Source organism: Rhyacophila brunnea, unplaced genomic scaffold, assembly GCF_057557595.1.
Source record: "Rhyacophila brunnea isolate RB1 unplaced genomic scaffold, BYU_Rbru_1.0 scaffold_18, whole genome shotgun sequence".
Classification (NCBI taxonomy): Eukaryota; Metazoa; Arthropoda; class Insecta; order Trichoptera; family Rhyacophilidae; genus Rhyacophila; species Rhyacophila brunnea.
In genome coordinates, this window is record NW_028232837.1 from 37,222,374 (window position 1) to 37,244,092 (window position 21,719).

General features: G+C 34.6%; 1 protein-coding gene across 1 annotated transcript; it reads left to right on the forward strand.

The window, feature by feature from the left end:
• Positions 1-201: 201 nt before the first annotated feature.
• Positions 202-19,633, forward strand: LOC147073484 (uncharacterized). The gene is made up of 11 exons (XM_085945178.1): positions 202-415; positions 497-756; positions 7,869-8,098; positions 9,534-9,640; positions 11,830-12,049; positions 13,193-13,474; positions 15,119-15,265; positions 16,103-16,227; positions 16,339-16,468; positions 16,793-16,938; positions 17,311-19,633. Exons 1-11 carry the CDS (start codon positions 321-323, stop codon positions 18,863-18,865), a joined length of 3,297 nt encoding a protein of 1,098 aa, XP_085801304.1. The 5' UTR covers positions 202-320; the 3' UTR covers positions 18,866-19,633.
• Positions 19,634-21,719: the final 2,086 nt, after the last annotated feature.

The window sequence follows — 21,719 nt, forward strand, 5'->3', positions numbered from 1 at the left end:
TTTTGTCTGGAAAATATAAAATATTAAATAAGTGGGACTATTTATTATCTTATCATAAGTGTAGAAACCAAAGAGATTGAATCTCTTTGGTAGAAACTAAAGAAAAATAGTGTTAATAATAGAAAATGTACAAGTATACCTAGATAACAATAGTAATTTTATTTGTATAATCTGTAGAATGGCAATAAAACGAGTCAGCTCACAGTACACAGCTGTCATTTGTCATTTGTCAGATTCAAAATTTATTTTGAACTTGTTTAGAATAGGTAAGCTCAAAACAAAACAAAACAAGAGAGATCTGAAACTGAAGATTCATCCAAATGTTTCTAGAATATATGCTAACAGTTCATAGTGCAGATCTTTTGAAGATTTTACAAGACAATGGTACATTTAAAAATTTCTCAGTCAATGTTGAGTAAGTTAATAAGCAACAAGGTATTTACAATTTGAATTGATTTGAATGGACAGAAATCTGTAATGATTAAATTTGTTTTAGTTTTTTGAACCTGTTTGAGGTCGATCCAAACCTAGGTGATGGCGTTTTATGTAATCCAATTAACACACTGTTAAAGTGTGACAAAGATTTACTGAAAGCTCAAGAGGAAGTGTTGGCAAACAACAAAAATGATTCACAGAGGAGGTTATCGATTAAGAAAAATGTCCACGCTCGATTTTTTGGATTGCCCGTTTGCCCGGAGTTGCATAGGATCACCATTCCAAAAAATAAAGACCTGGGATGTTTTCTCAAAGTTACAGGTTAGAAAATATGTAATAAGTACCTACCTATGTATGTAGGTGGTAAGGTGTGTAATATTCTCTGATAGATGCATTGTAAACGAAATGTTTTAGTCTATATCCTTTTGGTTGTTATTAATATTTTTTTGTCTAAAATAAACACTCATAACAGGGGTTCTTAACCTTTTTGCGGTAGTGGACGCATTTAAGACATATATATTTATATAGGATAATAGTAGCGGGCGCACATCGAATTTCTAAAAAAAGTATTATGGAATTAGCAATTTTAGCAATGCCTATGTCTGTACTAATTTTTTTTCTTAAAATGTAGCCATCGGTTCGATAATGGAAAATTGCTGAAATATATTTTATACCCTAAAACCATCGTAAGATGAATAATACCATCCGTATGCATACTGTCAATTGCGCTGTGTCAGATCTGTCGACTCGTCTAGTTGCAGTAAGAACCATTCACATTTTTCCATATCATTCTTCAACTGACTTTGTAAATCAGTTGACATCTTCTGGATTCTCAAAGTAGTTGTGTCATTAGATAACTGCACATCTTGTATTGCCGAAATAATTTCTTGTTTATTAAAAAATCCTTCAAACAGCGTATCGGCACCAGTGAGAAATGCTTTCTTAATTAATTCGCTATCTAAAAATTGTTTTTTACTTTTGGCAACAAATGAGAAATTTTAAAAGTAATGGTAGCATTTTTATTTTTTAAAACGTTTGCTGTGTAGATAGTCCTGATTTTAGTTGATCAATTTTCCTTTTTCTGAACTCTGCCGGGGGCGCACGAAAATAGCTCCGCCGGTGCACACACACCCGCGGGCACACGGTTAAGAACCCCTGACTTATAACCTTTTAGTATTAGACTAGTAAATTAGCAAATTAATTTTTAATGTTTTACCAGAGCAACTTGGAATATAAAGAATTATCCAAAAATACTTATAAGATAATAAATGAAAACCTCATTATTCACACTTCGCTTTTATTAAATTTTAATAAATATTATTGTCAAGTGAATCCCATTTGTTAATTTGGATGTTATTAGTTGTTATTAATTGTATTATTTATAATTTTAGTAGTCTTTGGGCATGGAAAGAGTCAGATTCGCTGAAATTATAATGGCGTTCAGGAAAATAAATTAATTGTTTTAAGTTAATACGGTTTTCATGTAAGTAGGTATTATTCTTGAATATGTAGTCTCAAGGTGAGGGAGAGAGATCATGCCGTCTCATTCTGTGAGTTTACTACCTTTTATTTTTGTAGTATTGATAATGGTGTTTTACAACCGAAATAGCTATCGGCAACAAAAATATCCCGTAGAATCTCCTATATATTATTATCCTAAGAGATTTTGGAAAATACACCAACAGCTTATTTAAGCGACATTTTATTGTTATTTTTACATCTTCACTTCGAAATGTGCGCTACCGATTCATCTACCGATTGAATTGAACACATTTCAGAAATTTTCCATGATTTTACATGTACGTGACGTTTATATCCGATATTTTCTTACACACCGTATGCAATCGCCATATTTAATGTTTACGGCTCACAGAATGACGTCTTCGTCGCTTAAGACCTTCTAATCCTTTATTTGACAAACGGATTCGATTATTTTTATTCAAATATTGTAATGTAGGCAGTGGCGGCCGGTGATAATAAAATTAGGGAGTGCAAATAAAGACATGCATATTTCTTTTCATGGTATTGAAAAAAAATCTGCAATAGCCTTCGTGGTGGAGGTAGGCGAATGCTAAACGACGCTTACATTCACGAACAGCATTTAGTTACAAGTTATTAAGTTACCAAGTTCAAGCCTCTGGTAAGTATGATGCAAAAGGCAATAGGTACACACATTTTTCGATTTTTATTGTACCTAATTACACTTCATATGTGCTGACATAGTTACCATGTTTGTCACTCGTAACTTCCATAAATCGTAACTGATGTAAGTATTTTAGACGTGTGTCATTGAGAAAAAGCCGTAAAATCCTCATTTGTCATCCCACATCATTCTCATATGCGCGTTGTATCATTTTTATAAATACTAGGCATGGATCATTAATTTTCCAACGGGATATCACTCGTATTAAAAATTTGCCACTTTTGTACACCTCCACTCCAAAATTGCACTCCAAATGGGACTGATTTGAAAGACATTCAACATCAAAAATAATAGTAAGGATAAGTAGGTATATTGTATGTATTATGTTACTGACTTACTTTTCTGTAGATTTATTTATATTAAAATTATTTAGTGTTTAATTTTGAAATGTAAAATTATAAAATCGTATTTGTATGGTGAGATGGCTGTACCTAACTTAATTATCACAATATAACTCTAATCGATATGTTGATTGATTCAATATTAATATGGCACATCAAACAACAGAGCATTTACCTCATAACGTCATAATGTATGAAATAATAATATACCTAGTATTTTTAAATACTGCGCGGGAACCTTTTACCTACTTCATACGTACGTACAATAATATTATTATAAACGCGCCAGTCAATGGCGACATCTATCGGTTATACTTGAAGCACTAAGAGGGAGGACATTGCTCAAAGCAAGGTAAAAATTGTACGTTCAGTGAGGTTACATTTCGGCAGCATGCAAAAAAATCGTCTACGGTCGGGCACTCGGGCGGTACAGGTCGTCTTTCGAACATTCAACAAATACTATGAAAGACGTACATTTATCCACATCTCCAGCTCAGCGTCTGGTTAAAAATACGCCAGAAATACTTACGTGGATGCACTTAGCGGACGGGCGACAAATTAAAGATATTTTACAATAATTAATTATTACAATAAATGTAGTTATTTGAATACGTACATATTATTACATAATAATTTGGGAGATCAGTGCACATTTGCTCCTATACAAGAGCCGTCCCTGAATGTAGGCATTGGCGCACTTTTTTCCGGTGAAAAAACCATAATTTTGGTACAATTCACTATGTAAATAAAAATCTGACAGGCGCGTCCGCTACTGTCCGCCATATCATAGATAACGTGATATTCCAAATTTGATTTTTTTAAATACTTCTTTGTGGCTGTTCACACACTATTTTTTTATTGAATAATTACCTAGGCTACTAATTTCCATAGATCACGATATAGTTGCCATTGCAAACAATGAAAGAAATTAATACGAATTGTTATAGTTATTAAAATGTGTGATATTGCATAATATCTACCTATTTTTATCGTCCCTATCATCATCATATCCTATCCACTGCTGGATGAAGGCCTCCTCAGCCTTATTCTACTCCTTACTTACACATGAATTGTTATATTTATCAAAATCAGTGATATTATATTATTATCTACCTATCTATATATAATGCCATTATTATCACGAGCCTCAATAAATTCACTACTGGATGAAGGCCTCTCTACGTTGATTGTATTCTTGACAGTATTGAATTTCTAAAGTTATTTATCTACATTATTCATATCGTCATCATAATCATCAACCAGGATCAATCCACTGCTGGATGAAGGGTTCCGCAACCTGATTCTACTACTATCGGTTTAACGAATTTGAGATATTATACCTATTTCTATCATTCTTATATCATCGACCTGAACCAATCCACTGCTGGATAATGGCCTCATTAGCCCGGTTCTACTCCTTTCTGTAATATGAATTGCTGTATTTATCAAAATCGGTGATATTATTTTTATCTACATATTCATATCGTCATCATCATCATCATCAACCAGGATCCATCCACTGCTTAATAAAGACCTCCCTAGCCTGAGTATACTCCTTTTGTCATATGAATTGCTGTATTTATCAAAATCGGTGATATTATTTTTATCTACATATTCATATCGTCATCATCATCATCATCAACCAGGATCCATCCACTGCTTAATAAAGACCTCCCTAGCCTGAGTATACTCCTTTTGTCATATGAATTTCTGTATTTATCAAAATCGGTGATATTATTTTTATCTACATATTCATATCGTCATCATCATCAACCAGGATCCATCCACTGCTTAATAAAGACCTCCCTAGCCTGAGTATACTCCTTTTGTCATATGAATTTCTGTATTTATCAAAATCGGTGATATTTTATTTATCTCTATATTCATATCGTCATCATCATCGTCGACCTGAACCAATCCACTGCTTAATAAAGACCTCTCTAGCCTGATTCTACTCCTTTCTGTCATATGAGTTACTGTATGTATCAAAATCGGTGATATTACAATTATCTATATATTCATATCGTCATCATCATCAACCAGGATCAATCCACTGCTGGATGAAGGGTTCCGCAACCTAATTCTACTTATATATTATACCTATTTCTATCGTCCTTATCATCATTGACCTGAACCCATCCACTGCTGGATAAAGGCCTCTCATGCCTGATTCTACTTCTTTATGTCATTTGAATTGCTGTATTTATCAAAATTGGTGATATTTAGGGAATCCAATCCCGAGCCAAAATCTTGATCCCGGGATTTCGGGATTACACTTTGACGATCCCGGGATTGGCATTTTTTTCCAATACTTAATATTTAATTTTTATATGTACAAATAACATTGATAAAATCGGTCAAAAATAAATCTAGTAAAATTATGTATACTATTTAAGTCATTTGTTTAATATTGTTTATGTTCAATCTTGGAAATAAATAGGTTTAATGGAGTAAATAATATTCTAATATAAATAATAATGTGAAAGTAAAACAGTTTTATTTATTTAAGATAACATAACAAATACAAGTTAAATTAAAATAAAAAATAACCTATTGTGTTGGCAATACAACATAAAAAAATAATCTGAATATGCCCCAATTAATACCAAAGCATCTAGTGTTTCGTAATTTGGTCTGTATCTAATTTTGGTAGGTAGGTACCCAGGCATGTTTTCAAATTTCAATTGTTGTTATTATTTTAAAAGGAAAGATAATAATAATAGATAACGTTTTTATTAATGACAAATGCATTATCCTCCCGGATGTTACGTCAATTAAAAATAGTTGCCGTAACTATTACCGAGCATTAATACACAAAGATCGAAGAAACAAACTAAAAATAGAATCGAGTGTTGAATTCAGCTGTTATTGTTATTTTATTACATTATTTGAATAGTCAATTAGTGTATGACAAATCATTAAAAATAATAACATCAGTATTTGATTTTTTTCGGCAAGGGTTATTGTGTCTTCATATTACATTTCATATTTTATGGCATCATACTAATTTAAGCATACAGTTGAGTCCACACTGTTTGAAAATATTATAATAATTTTCTTTTTTTTTATTTATTTCATTTAAAGTATTTTTTCTGTTATATTTTCGTTTTTATTTCATTTTCTATAAAAAAATGATAAAAAAATCAATCCCGAAAATTTCGGGATTATGTTTACTAATCCCGGGATTCATAGGTATCGAAAATAGTGCGGGATCCCGGGATGGTATAGCTATGGATAGTGATATTATATTATATATATTTATATTTCCATTATCATCACGACCCTGAATCAATCCACCGGTGGATGTAGGCCTCTCTAAGTTGTTTGAATTTCTGTCGGTCATATGAATTGCTATATTTATCAAAATTGCTGATATTATATTTACCCATTCATAATATCGTCATTGTCATCAACAACCAAGATCAATCCACTGCTGGATGAAGGTTATCACAACATAATTCTACTCTTCTTGGTCATATAAACTGCTATATTTTTTTTAAATTTGTGATTTTATGTACCTACCTATTTATATCGTCATCAACCTGTATCAATCCACTGCTGGATGAAGGCCTCTTTAAGCTGATTCTACATCTTTAGGTGTTATAAATTCATATTCTTATCAGCATTTTTCTATTCCTCTCAGATATAATATGTATTGCTTCATTATTTGTCTCGATATGATTATCCCGCACCGGGAAACTATATTGTTTGGTTAATTTTTAATTCAAATTTTGATTTTTTAAATATTATTCTATGGCTGCAAGCATTTATTTTTTATGGACAATGAAACAAAATAATGTTTAAATTTATTTTTTACACTGCTAACCTTCTATTATCTCAATGGAACCCGAAGGAGATTAATATCACGTTATATTGGATCGCTATGTATGATAATCACATAATATATTGCTTTATATTCGAATGATTGAGATGTATAATTATTAATCATATTTAACTGCACATACCTACACATATATTGTATTAAAATTAAAATGTCAGTGGTAGCAATCGGCGATTGCCAGTCTGCTAGGCATAGCAGCATAAGGCGATGTTAGACGATATTGTGAAGGCCAGACTCCTGAATAGACTACGCATATGAATCCAAATTTATATTGGCAGCGACTATTTGCAAATCGTAAAAATGACAAATCAGCGAAATGTCAGACTGTCTGATGTGAATAAAAAACCCATCCCGAAGGGAAAACTATGGCGCGATCTATGCATACTTCACAATTATATTAAAATCCAACACCGCCAAGCCGTCTGCCAGACCTAGCGAGACAGACTGGCGAGAGCCAGCTGGCTCAGCTAGTTTAATATAATTTGTAAGGGGTAGAACTCTTCTTGCTTCCTTCCCTTTCATTTATAAATTATGTCGTGGGTCCGACAAAGTGTGTATGGTATACTTTATCTTTTAACTTTTTACATTACAATAATTTGGTACAACGCCAGTATAATAAGTTTGCGGGGTACTTTATACTGAAACTACGCCATAGTCAGACCATATACCTAATTCAACCGAATAGCTCACTTGAGTCTGATAGGGCTTACTGTTAATCGCATTTATCCGTATTCGAGCGCAAGCAAGGCTATTGTAGTGAACTAGGTGAATTTGATCTCTTGACGAAGCCAAGCTTGATTCAATTCTTATTGATAACTGAAGGCCAAACATCGCCTTATATAGTCAAATAGGGGACCTCTTCTCTGCCCTCTGGTGGGCATAGTGGGGGCGCCCGGACGGCACTGTATGCTACATCCGATGAGTGACAAAGAAAGTATTCGAAGGGCCCGCGCTATAAATTTAAAATTATTATTATCAATCTGTAAAATAGAATTCTACCAAGTAAATGCTGACTCAATTAATTAATAAGAATACTTTTCGATTACAGGAACTGCCATCCGATTGACGCAATCCAAAATGCTCGAGTATAGAAGACACTATAAGTGCACGAAATGTCATTTCATTCAACTTGTTGAGGGAAAGTATGAACAGCGATATGTTATTAAGCCTCCGATGAAATGCGGTAACCCAGAAATGCAATGCCGTAGTAATATTTTTACACCAGCTAATGAGGTCACCAGAGACAATTGCAAGGATTATCAGGAAATGAAAATACAGGTTATTAATTAATATTATAAACACACAAAAGATATTAATTGTCAGTAACGAAAAGTATCTGTTGGAGAGAGGTAGGCGATGGACAACCAAAAAAAAGTGTTCACATCACATTCATACATATGGGACTAGTTGAATTTTGTTTCAACTGCAGTATTTTACTCTTATACGTAAAAAAAGATAAGAAACATTTCTATTTACCCAGCTGCAGTATCATTTAGCATAGGATTTAATCAATCCTATAGTGGCAGTGTGTAGGAGACAGTATAGAAATGTATACGGAAACAAAATGACAGGCATCTACACAAAATCATATTGTCAGAAATAGTAATCACTAGATATGCATCGGTAGAGCCTAGATTCATACCAACGTCTTCTCCTACGAGGTCACCTAGGGAAGACATAATATTCAATTCAAATTAATTTATTTTTACATACGGTGTACATTGCAAATTATAAATTTAAGACATTCACAACATGACATTTAAAAAGAAAGAATTAGTATTAAATAGTGTAAAGAAGAAATAAATTTAAGTAGTATCACAAAAACAGTATGAAAAGTAAAGTAAAAGTCACAATAATTCTAAAATATTATGCATGAAAGCACACCGAATGAGCTGCTAAGTGGACCATATTTTAAGAATTGATAAAACAACGCCCACCTATAATCATCCTCACGGAGGTGAAATATATCAACATCCAAAGCGATTTGGTTGAACAGAGTTATTGCCCTTCCAATTGGCATCACCAATGGCAGGTTAGTTCTGCACCTTGGGAGAACAAACAAGTGATGCTCCCGATTTCTAATATGGTAATCAGGGACACAATATATGACAGAGTTCAACAGTATGTTCAAGGGTTTGGATTTGAACACTAGTGTGCAATACAGGATCAAGATATGTTTGCAGAATTCTAGGGTGGCAGTTATTCATTCCACATGTACACCAGTTATGGTTCCGAACTTATCACTATTTCCTAATATGAATACGTATATTAATTAAGGTTCTAAGTACCAAAAAGTAGTATTTCCTGTGGTTACAGAATACTGTGTCATGGCAGTAAAATTGCATGAAACTGACCTTTTGAAAAATGTGGTTTCACAGTGTGAAGCAATCTCAGCAGTTTCCATAATTTTAGGAATTAAGAACTCGCGAGTGTCAACACACCGTCGTCAGCCATTTTATATTGAATGCCGTTCACCACTGCAGTGGTACTTACACCATTATAAATAAAACATGCCAACGGACTTACAGCGTCGCCAGATTTAAATATTTTGCTGTATTTTTATGACTTGCTTGAGGCACTTAGACTATAGTTGACGTTATTGGCGTCGGTATGTAGAACATTTTTCCATAAAAATGTCAGTTTTTATTTTTTTGGTACTTAGCGCCTTAATTAATACACGTATTCATATGTTATTATTTTATTATTTTTAAAGGAGCAAGTGAACAGGCTAAGCGTGGGTGGAATACCGAGTGCCATTTGGGTGACATTGGAAGATGATTTAGTAGATTGCTGTAAGCCAGGTGATGATGTCAGTATATGGTATGGATAATACATTTCACCTGAATGTTAATTACCTACATACAGTGCGAAGTCTTTACGGTGATAGGCGGCGGCTTGGAGAACTACATCCCCTCCTCTCGTTTTTCAGTACTTACAATACTTTGAAATCGAAAACCATAGACAAGATACAACACGAGCGCCGCCGCCAGGTCTCACGTTAAAGATTTCGCATTCTAGCATATAATTAAACTCAATACAAAAAAAAAACAGAAAATGTTACCAAATTTAATGCATATTATGGCAGTTGATGTATTTCCTCATTTCACCCTGTCAAAAGTCTGACAGAAGCCATATTCAGAAGAAGTAGTGGTGTAACACCAAATGTGCTTGTACAATGTACAAGTTAAGCATTTCATCCAAAAAGAGTAGGACAATCAAATTGTTGCAATTAAAAAGAAAACAATTTAATTGTCTCTTTTTTAAACGATCCCACAGAGACGACTCGATTCATGGCAGTTTCACGGATAAGTCGGGTCTTTGGTTAAATGCTCTTCCTTCTCCTAGTCTCGGTACCCTTCTGAACGATGATGCCTTACGCATTTCTGTTGTTCTCTGACTTGGTGCACCTTTGTGGCATGTACACCAATGCAATTGCAGAAGACCAGTTGACCATATGGGTTAACATGGACTGAGCTGCCAGAAGAGTGCCGGAAGACGACGTCATTCTGCCATCAATGATGTGATCTGTCGATCTTTGGTTTCGTCTGTAGTTCCATCAAGGCAGAAGCCTCTTGGTGTCTGTTGACAAGATAGCAAGCGGCCTGATGGTGTTATTATGGTTCCGTGGATGGAAGGGAAATGTATGGTTCGCATACACTTGAATAAATCAGTTGAATCGTCTGGTTCAGCAGCTCTTTTAGCTTGAGTCCAACAAAGCCAAAAAATACGATTGTCTCCTCTGCTTTGAAGATGGTGGCTGAGATTGGTTGTTGCTTGACTGATAAAACAGGTAGGTGCCATTCAACTGAGTACCTAAGACAGCGAATAAGTATTTAATTCCAAAAAAGCATGCAGTTTTGGGTACTCGTGAGGTATCCAGGCGACTGGAGGAGATATTCTATGTACACGGGGAAACCTAGGATACTATAAGTTTTATCAATATTAGTTTATACACCCGATCCTCTTTTTGCACGGTTTAAAAAAGTTCCCATAATTTTTTATTTACACTGATTTTTTTGCTTTAACACGGTTTAAAAAAACTAAAAAGAATAAAACTACGTATGTATGTACATAGTTATCAAAAAATTGCATTGCAATGGACCGCACGCCACTGGTGGATACATATGTTGTCACAGGATGCCGCCCAGACATACATACGTACATACATGGCGCCACTAGTCTGTCACTTCGGGTTCGATACGAGAGACCCGCCGCATGCTACGGCGTCAGCGTCACTAAACAGCAGTAAACGGGCACGTTTATTGTCAAGTAGCGACACTAAAGAATATAATATTTCTCTATGCTAAATTTAATTTATATTGAAAAGTATGTATTTTAATGAATAAATATTTTTATGTATAAATAATAAGTATATTTGATGTATGGGCACCTTATCTTTTTTACACGGTTTTGTTTTGCTCGGTAGTCTTTGGAACGTATCCCCCGTACAAAAAGAGGATCGGGTGTATATTATAATGTATGTACCTACTTATATCATTTAATTTTACACCTTTCCTTACTGTTATTTTGTTTTACTTTTTTATTGTTATTATTGTTTTTCTAAGTATTAATTCCCCATGTAATTTTCTATGCAATCTATTTTAAGAAAATTAAAAAATGTATATACATATTTCTAAATCAAAGCGGATACAAGTTATTCTGTTCACAGCTCAAAATTAATATTGATAAAAATGATTGAGAATCTCATAATGCCATTAATCAGTCCACCAAATTTGACATGATTTTTTTCTTATTTTATTAAAAGCATTTTCGGGGATGTAGGATAGAAAATATTATAATCTTGTTCTGTACATAATTTTGTGACACTTTTTACCATACTGTGTATTATATTGTATAATCTCCTATTCATCTCATATCTATTACTTATTTTTCTTTCTATGTTTTAATATCATGTTGTGAACATATTGAACAGAATGCTCCCTTCAAGTATATAAATAAGTTTGAATATATTAAATAAATTATACATAATACTTAATGTTTTTTTATAGTGGCACTGTGTTGAGAAGATGGAATCCGCTGGCTTCAAACAAAAAGTGTGAAGTGGAGCTCGTGATGAAAGCGAATCACATCGAGGTATGCAATGCGCAAAAGTCCATTGCCATTTCAATTGCGCCAGATGTGAGAAAAGATTTCGACGAGTTCTGGTCCAAGTATGAAAAGTTTCCTATGAAAGGAAGAGATGTGATACTCGCTTCTGTTTGCTCAAAGGTAAAAATAGCATTGAATATACTATTTTAAATTACATTTTATATAACCATGAAAAGGGTCTGATTGAACTGAATGAAAGTAACATATGATAGTTGTATAGTATAGGAGTTTCGCATAGACGGTAGAAACCCAATTTCTAAAATCGTTGATGCGCGTTCGATTCCCTGTTGTCTTTACAGGGAATTTCAGGGACAAACGAAGGCCTGTCGTCCTCATGCAAGATGGTGGGATAGTGTCAAGTAGGATTTAAAGACACATCGGGTGTCCTAAACTGGAGGGAAGCGGCTTTGGACAGACCTAAATGGAGGCAGATGCTGGAAGAGGCGACGACCCACATAGGGTTGTAGTGCCAGGAAGATATTATATTGAATAGCATTGTTCTAACTAGCTGTCTTTAAATTGAATGATTTGTATTATGTTTGCGTGTGCGGGTTTGAATACCAAATCTGGCAAAAATCAAATGTTGTTTTTTCAATATGTATTTGCTGTAGGGAAAGCACCTAATGGTTTTGACGATTATTCTCTATACAGATATCTGTTAATATAACCTTCACACTGCAGAGGGCTGCATTCTCCATCTCATTAGCATAGTTCGTGATCAAGTTTAAGATGTTTTGCTAAGCGGATGAAATTACAGGGTGAGATGAAAGGAAAAGTTACCCGGAGAAAAGAATCTATTATAGAATGACAGTTTGAGATGGAACAGTATGCCGCTTTAGACTTGTTTTAGCAAATCATTATTGATGACCAAATGCCATGAGTCTTAAGCTATAGCCCATCTTTGCTATTGATAGTCAGGGTTCTAGTGGATTTCTGCATACATACTTGTTTGACAGATGCATTGAAATATCAGCAAAGTGTGATATATTTACTTGATAGCTATATAATGTTTTTTTTTCATTTTGCTTATCAATCCAATGAAAACAATCAGTTTAATATCTTTGATTTTATTGGTTTTCCATGATATCTGGGTGAGATAAAATCATTGAAGAATACCGTCTATACCGGATATGAAAGTGAAGTTGAAAAAATGGATTCATTTATAGAAAATTTTACCCATATATTCCGACAGTTGTGATCTTCAAACTCCAATGTTTCATGTTGCACCAAATTTCATTTGCAGTGCTTCTTCTTTCATTGCAGGTGTATGGTCTTTACATGGTGAAATTAGCACTACTGCTGACTGTAATAACGGGCTCCAGCCACAACCTTGAGACTGAAAATTTGAATCAGACCAAAACTTTATCACCGTCAGACGAAAACAAGGATCGATCTGTCAGAGGACAGTGCCACCTTCTTCTGGTCGGAGACCCTGGCACCGGGAAGTCGCAGTTGCTGAAAGCCGGTGCTGTCCTCACTTCCAGGTCTATCCTGACTTCAGGATCTGGTAGTACAAAGGCTGGACTTACTTGTACTGCACTCAGAGTGAGTCAGCAACTGTACAACACGTGATATCTTATGTGAAGCGCTTAACTGCTTTGCAGTTACTGACAGGATTTCTATACTTCTAACATTTGCTACATATTTAGTCATATTTGATAATATTGAGAAAATGAGATTAGATATTAATAGATGCAGAAAATTTGTCATGGATCCAAGTAAGACAGTGGAGCAAAATTCTAATCCATTTATGACCAAATTCCTGTGTGGAAGCTAATGGCGTCTATTATTTGCTAATTTGGCAATGTCACTGATAGTACTCATTGAGTTACCCTATCTCCACCCCCTATGTATATGCAGCCACGATTTGTGCACGGCCGCCTTCCATGACACTATAAACGTGTCAAATGAAAAGATTTTAGTGTCACACTTCCTTGTCCTGAGATGAAGCCACATGAAACTGATGAAGCGACCATGCACCTCAGTCCTTAAAGAGAGTTTAGAAAATAAAAAAGAATCTTGACTTCCTCTGCTGTCATTTATCTTTAGTGACATGAATCGTCACCGTTCAGGCAAAAGTCACCAACCCTGAAAATGGCAGTTTTGAGTTGAGTATGTCACCCGAAGCGTAAAATTATGTTCTTTAAGATGCAAAACTCACCACGGTACATTAGTTAGTAAAATTTTGCTTAAATCCGAATTATTTGTTTTTCACTAAATGACTTTCGATAAAATCTTAACAAGCAAAAGTCATTATAGGTGAATAGACATTATTGACTATATAAAAAAAAAAATCCTTCGTTATAAATATACAAGCAAAAGTCACTATACTATGGATGGTGAGTTTTACTGATCATTCTTTTGGCTAACATTGTTCAGATTATTAACAAGCAAAAGTCACCAAACCATAATTGAGCTACCTTGCCTCCTTCAAAACCTTCCAGATGTTTTAATTAGCATCAAAAAGTAAAATTACCTTAAAGAAATTATTAAGAAGACCTGAGAAAATAATTTAATGTAGATAAAACCTTAAAAACATTAAAATCTGATTTTTCCTGCATTTTCAAACTTTCAAATTGCGATATCTCAAAACTATGTTTTTAGGGTTGGTGACTTTTGCCTGAACGGTGACGAAGTGTTCTCTGTACCCGTGTGCTGAAACTCTGCGCAAACAGAGGAGTCAGGAGTTGAAAGCGATGAGTCTAAGGAGGAATCGGAATTATTCCATTCTCCTTACGACACAGAAAACTTTTCAAATGCTTCAAAGTTGGTTTCAGTCAATATCAAGTCGGCGTGGCCAATTGGGCCCGTTTGCGAATGGACTCTGGCAATGAGCTCCGCTTGGTCAGATTTCAGTGGGCAGTCCCAGAGGACGTGTTCAGAATCTTGATGGCCATGCTCGCGTGTGCATTCCGGCCCACTGAAGATTGATAACATTGATCCCAGCTGCTTGCAATGGACGAGTTTATGACAATATCATGAATTGTAGGTTTGGATATTAGGTCAGGCAAATTTACATGTTTTGCAATGTTTTTGAATCCAAACCATGAACCTAATAGGTTGAGCATGTGGCTAATATCCATTGCTCTTTAAAAAATCTGTTACCAAACGAATACTGATTAACATTGATACCACTTAAGATAAATTTGATGAGTGCATTGTAATTAAATATCATTGTTTGATGAACAGGAAGACGGAGAATGGCAGTTGGAAGCCGGGGCTCTGGTGTTAGCAGATGGGGGGGCTTGCTGCATCGACGAGTTAGCTCAGATGAGAGAACACGACCGGGCGAGCATACACGAAGCCATGGAGCAGCAGACTATATCTGTTGCCAAAGTAAAAATGATAATATTTTATTTTATCGTGCTCAAAAATAACGATGAAGAAGGGAAAAAATGACCGCTGTTAACAGAATGTTATTTTCATACAATTCCCTCTTTGCAAACATACAGTTGCATTGTTTTTAGTCGGTGTCAATTTTGCTTGCAGCTCATGTCTCTCGGCTTTTAAGCATAGATGACTCATTCCCAAGACAGTTGTTGGTGGTATCTAATCATCAATCGTCTACCAGGATGCCAGAATGTAGACATCTTTTAAGTATTCAGAAAACAACTGAATTTTTTTTTTGGTACCGTTTCCAGGATGGCCGCGCGGCTTAAGCGTTATTGGGTCCCAGGTTTGAATATTGGGTCTGGCAAGTACACATACTGTTTTTCAATTTGTGTATGAGTCAGAGTATGAACCTAATAGGTTGAGCAAGTGGCTGACATCCATTTCTTGTAAAAATAAAATCTGTTAATACATCCTCCACCCTGTGGAGGCTCATATGATTTTATTAGGATCGGACATGGTCGAAAAAAAAAACTGTTTTCTTATTATAAACCCATGACCCGTTTCTGGGTTTATAATTTACATGCGGAAGACCAAGTGTTTGTTATTTGTTTAGTATTTGCATTATACAATGAGACCAAGTGTATACCCATCATAAGAAGTATGACTAGAAATCTGACATGCCAATTTCTGTTTGAATACCCATCATAAGAAGTATCACTAGAAATCTGGCATGCCAATTTCTGTTGAAATAAAAATAATTAACCACAAAATAATGAATAATAATATATGTGGATTACATTAGAATTGTTATTAAATTTGTTGCCTGTATTCTTATTTCAGGCTGGTATAATATGCAAATTGAATTCGAGGTGTGCTGTCATAGCGGCGTGTAATCCTAAAGGTCACTATGACACAGAGCAAGCTCTCAGTGTGAATGTTTCGCTGGGTACGCCACTTCTTAGTAGGTTAGTAGAGAGACTTTTTTTCCCTTGGGTGGACACTAGTCTTGAATATTGAGTTGTTTTCATGTCAGCCTGTGGTAAATTTAATAAACAGTGTTCATTTCTATGTTTCAGATTCGATTTAATTTTCATTCTATTGGATACACAGAATCATAAGTGGGATAAGCTAGTATCGGATTACATATTATTTGGGAAAACGTCTGACACAATAAACCTGAAGGCTTGGCCTCTAGAAAAACTACAGGTATGTTAGCAATGCCTCATTATTTTTAATGAAGAAGTATATTGCTATAAAAATAAAATTTTAACAGACGTCAATGTAAATATTAAAGATTGCTATATTATATCGCAATGCATATCAGCCACTCGATATTTGTTGGTAGTCGAAAGTCTCTCCCTCCTATCTCCACTCTTCGCAGTCTTTAGTCTTTCATTACCATCTACTTCCACTGAATTTCGCGATAACACATTCAAGAAATTTGTTATGTTTGGTTGCATTTGGAGGACAAGCTACCTCAGATTATTTATTAATCTGTATCTGATATTATTTTCTTCCTGTTGGTTTCAGTTGTACCTCTCTCTGATTGGACCGTCAGATGTCACAATGTCACCAAGTGCTAATAATATCCTACATGCATATTATGTGCGACAGAGAAAAGCTGAAAACAGAGACCCATCTCGTACTACCGTTAGAATGTTGGACAGTTTAGTTAGGTGATGAATCGGTTATTATTTCGTAAATAAAGGCTGAAGTATTTTCATATACAGTAGATCCTTGATTACCAGAATATGCTGGAAATGCGACATACATACATTACACTTCCCCATGTTTACTCAGCGGCCGAAAAAATATTGTGCTTTAGTTTGTGGTCATAGTCCGCATGACACTAGTATAGATACAGCTCTACTCTACTCCACTACATTGGTGGTGGCACATATTTTTCTACCAAACCTCAGGAGATAGTAATTATTTTTTTGAAAACTCTCAACACCTTGATATGATCTCTCGGCCCGTGTGCATGGATATACATGGATAGCGTGATTGATTACAGTCAATTAGTTAATTATTCTATGTATCTGTTTCAGATTGTCTCAAGCTCATTCCAGATTAATGTACCACGATACCGTAATGCCAATGGACGCCATCACTGCAGTCTGTCTAATGGACTTATCAATGCAAGATTGCACACTCTCCGACACGTCTGACGCCTTACACTCCAATTTCACCAAGTACCCTGATTTCGAATATCTCAAAACTGCAAAGAGATTACTCGCTAGCTTTAATCTTTATGAAATATGGCATAGTGAGTTGGAATATTATTCTAAACTCTTAAATATCAGTACGCAGAAATTGAATTCGGATATTGATAATGATAATTGCAGACATTTTAAATTGGCTGATAGTCTTTTCGAAACCAGTGAAATAAAAGATGATGCCGCATGCGTTGTTAAAAGTTCTTACTTTCGCAATACTTCTAATGATAAAATAAATATTGAAGACTCACCAGAAGTTGTGAAAATTGGTAAAAATAAAGCTGACAGTAAATTTGAGTTTAATATTAATCAAAATGAAGACTTGGATTCAATATTAGATATATCAAATGAATTTAAAGATGTATCAAAGAGGGTTAATCATTCAAAACATAATGATACAGTCGACGGTATAGTAGATCGTGTTTTAGAAAAAGAAAATAATGGTTCCTTTATTGTTGCTAGTGCCAATGCTAAAAAATCAAATACTGAAGTCTTATTGGCTGAATCTTTGAGAAAACATTCGACATTGAATATAAGTAAGAAAAATTACACCGGCGTAATTACGGGCAAGCGTAAACGAATTTCGGCAAAGAAAAATACTGCGTCTGAAGACAAAGGGAGTAAGATATCTAATGTAAAGAAGAAAATTAAATGTAATGATTTACAGGATCTGCTAGATGAAGTGAATCGGAAGCCAAAAAAGAATGTTGATAATATAGCGAAGAAGAGTGGCAGAAGGGGAAAAAATAATTTGGAAAATAAATCTCCCATTGGAGAAGTTTCTAGTCCTGAAAGTGATATTGATCAACGGGAAATTTTGAAGAATTTACCCAGTGTAAATGATATTTTTCATAGCACAATGAAGTTTAACGGTAGCGATAATGAAGATGATATATCATTGTTTGAATATTCACAAGACGATACTACTAAACTTGTAATGAATACAGGAGAGCAAGGAGAGAATAAGGCTTGTAAGGATTTATCAATAAATGATAAACAGGAAAATAATTTAACTATTTCTGAACCGTCTATATCGACAGGAAATATAAAAAATATGCTAGACATTACTAATCCAGATGTTCTTAAAGAAAATAAAAAAATCTCTCCAGTGAGTGATAAAACCATGGAAAAATTGCTTCAATTTTCTTTCACTAAAGAAAAAAATGTGAAGAAATCTCATCTAGAAAATAATTCAATTGTTTCTCATGAACCGAACGCATCGGAAAAATTATGTAGTTCTAATTCATTTACAATTAATAATGGCTCACCCAAAAAATTAAAAGATCTAAATAAAGATAACTCTCAAAGCGGTTCCTCTAAGAACGGTTCGTCTCAAAGATCTATTTTTGAGAATGAAGATGATGACTATGGTGCCTTAGATTTATAACATCACTAAACGTAAACTTATACATGGTGCCTATATAAATGTATGGAGACTTGAAAGCTTTAATAGTTTTATATCTATATTATGTTGTTTAGGTCTTTATGTTGAGTTTTGTAAACTTTAGAAAATGTATGATTTTGGAAAATTTAAAAAACTGAGCATCAATCTTTTCGACTAAATTTAATATCTGTTCACAATGTACATAGTTATGGATTATTATAATTATAGACTTTATACTATATAGATAAGTGGTCAACCACTTTTTTTAAAAATTATTTAAAGTTTTTGTGAAAGCAATAAATCAATTTATTTCTGTATAACATTTTCAGGTTTTCATTAATTTTATTTCCTATGGTTTGTATAGAAATATATATGTACATTTAAATAAATCAATAGGTGGTGAGTTTGATTCTTGGATCCTCCTCTGAACTGTTCCTGGGACGTAAAGTTTGTGGCCACGAGGTGATCGTAGATTATCTAGTCAGTAGCCTTCAGTAGGTATAAGATTGGTGTAAGTACCCACACATTTATTTTAATTTTTGTATAATAAGTGTAATTTTTTTAGTTGTATGCAAAATTAAAATTATTATAATAAAAAATAAAACATAACAGAAATACCTACATACAAAAACATGAATAAAACAATTCGGTATTTTCTTTATAAACTTTGTATTTTGTCTTGGACAGTCAAAAGGAATTAAATAAGTGAATTAACAATTCTAATTGCAAATAAATAAACACTACATACTCCAAAACAATATTATTCGTCCATAAATGAAGGAAAAAAAACTCTAATACTAAGAAAGAAGTTCTCATCTTTTTGCTCTCCTGAATAGCAATTTGTCACTAACGCTTTGGCTTGCAATAGTCGAAGTGGTGATGCTATGATACCATAGCATTTATTAACAGGTAAGTGTATTTGTTGAAGGCATTAAATGCGATGATCGCATTTGATCAGTACATAAATAAAACCACTATTATAGCTAAACAACTTCAGCACGGACCTGCGCAGAAGCACACCTCCTTCCGTGCGGATAGAGTAGGGATAGATAATTATTATATCCCTGACCTCGGTCGTGTTAACGTTGGTACGTGTTCATGAAAAGTCTAAACGATTCAATCGTATATTTATAGTTTTACAATGACAACTTTACTAAAAATACCAATTAATGGACATTATTTTTGTAAATTATAAAAAAATGTGATAGGGTAATCGATATATTTAATACTAGCTGACCCGGCGAACTTCGTACCGCCTCAGAATCAATATATATTAAGTTAAAATGAATACTCAAAATGAATAAGTTCAATAAATGTGCAAAAATCAAATCAAAATGAAAAGTATTTTAATTACATTTTTTTTTTTTTTAATAATAACCATACCCTTGCTTTTTCGTATAAGGTGGTTGGGTGGGTTAGTTGCATTGATGTGGGGCTAATTAGGTGCCTCCATTTATATCTTTAATTTTCTTTATGGCCAGGATTAAATATTTTGTGTAGTGTTCTTGTGTTGTTCTATTGCTTAGTGCTTCGTGAGGCTTTTGGAGGTCAATTTCATGATTATGTTGTCTACATCGAGTCCTGAGAGTCCATCGCTCCCTTTTAGTATAGGGCAGTCGTTGATGACATGCCACACAGTTTGAGATGTGTTGCCGTCACACGGACAACAGTCGTCCTCCCTCAATTTAAATCTTTTTAGATAAGCTCGCACCGCTCCGTGGCCTGTTAGTATCTGTGTGAGTTTGTGTGATATTTTTAAGTTCCTGGCAAGAGTGATAATAGCACAGTTAATGTTTGGAATAAATTTCTGCGTTTTTGATCCTGTGGCGGATGTTGTGTATCTGTGGTTCCATAGCTCTATGGTATCTTCGTTTAGTTTTTGTTTTGCGTAACTCAAGGGAAGTGTGTATAGGTTAAAGGTCTTTTGTCTGTTGTGGCTTGTTTAGCGTATTTATCAGCTTCCTCGTTTTCGGCTATCCCTGTGTGACTTTTTATCCAGAAGAATCTGGGGTTTGTTCCTATCATTCGAAGCTGTGTTGACGGTGTTAAAATGTCTCTTACAAGTGGGTGTGTCGATGATGGGTTTTGAAGAGCTACCAGACTGGATTGGCTATCTGAGAATATGTTTACATAGTCGTGTCTGTGGATCTTTAATCTTTTGAGTGTCCACTCGAGAGATTCTCTGATAGCAAATATTTCTGCTTGGTTTCAATTTTAATTACATTAAACTGTACACCCACGATGACCGCGTAGATTAAGCGCCTGTCTATAGTGTCGAGGGTCACAGGTTCGAATGCTGGGTCTGGCAAATTCATATATTGTTTTTCAATTTGTGCATTAGTCAGAGTATTGTCCTAATACGTTGAGCAAGTGGCTGACATCCATTTTTCGTAAAAATAAAATCTGTTCATACAAACCTTCACTTTGTGGAGGCCCATATGATCCTATTAGGATCGGACATGGTCAAAAGAAAAAAAAAAGAATGTAATTCACGTGGTAGCAAAGCTTTGTTGAAGCGAATCGAAATGATTCGCGTAGCATTGTTGCACTACTTTCTGTTAAACTATTTGCTGGATGGGTTGCACTCAGGTCGATTCCCTTCATTGAAGCACCTTGTGATATACGACATTTTTCGTTTTGTTGTCAGGTGCGTAAACAAATAAAGCAGATGGTTTGCCGACACATGAATATTTTACGTACAATTGACCGTGAGAGAAACATTCATTTTATAGATTCAGGCCACAAACACTCAAGGATTGGCCTTGTAATTTGTTGATCGTCATCCCGAATGCAAGACGAATTAGAAATTGAATTCGTTTAAACTCGAATGGCATATCGGTTGGAATCATCGAAATGC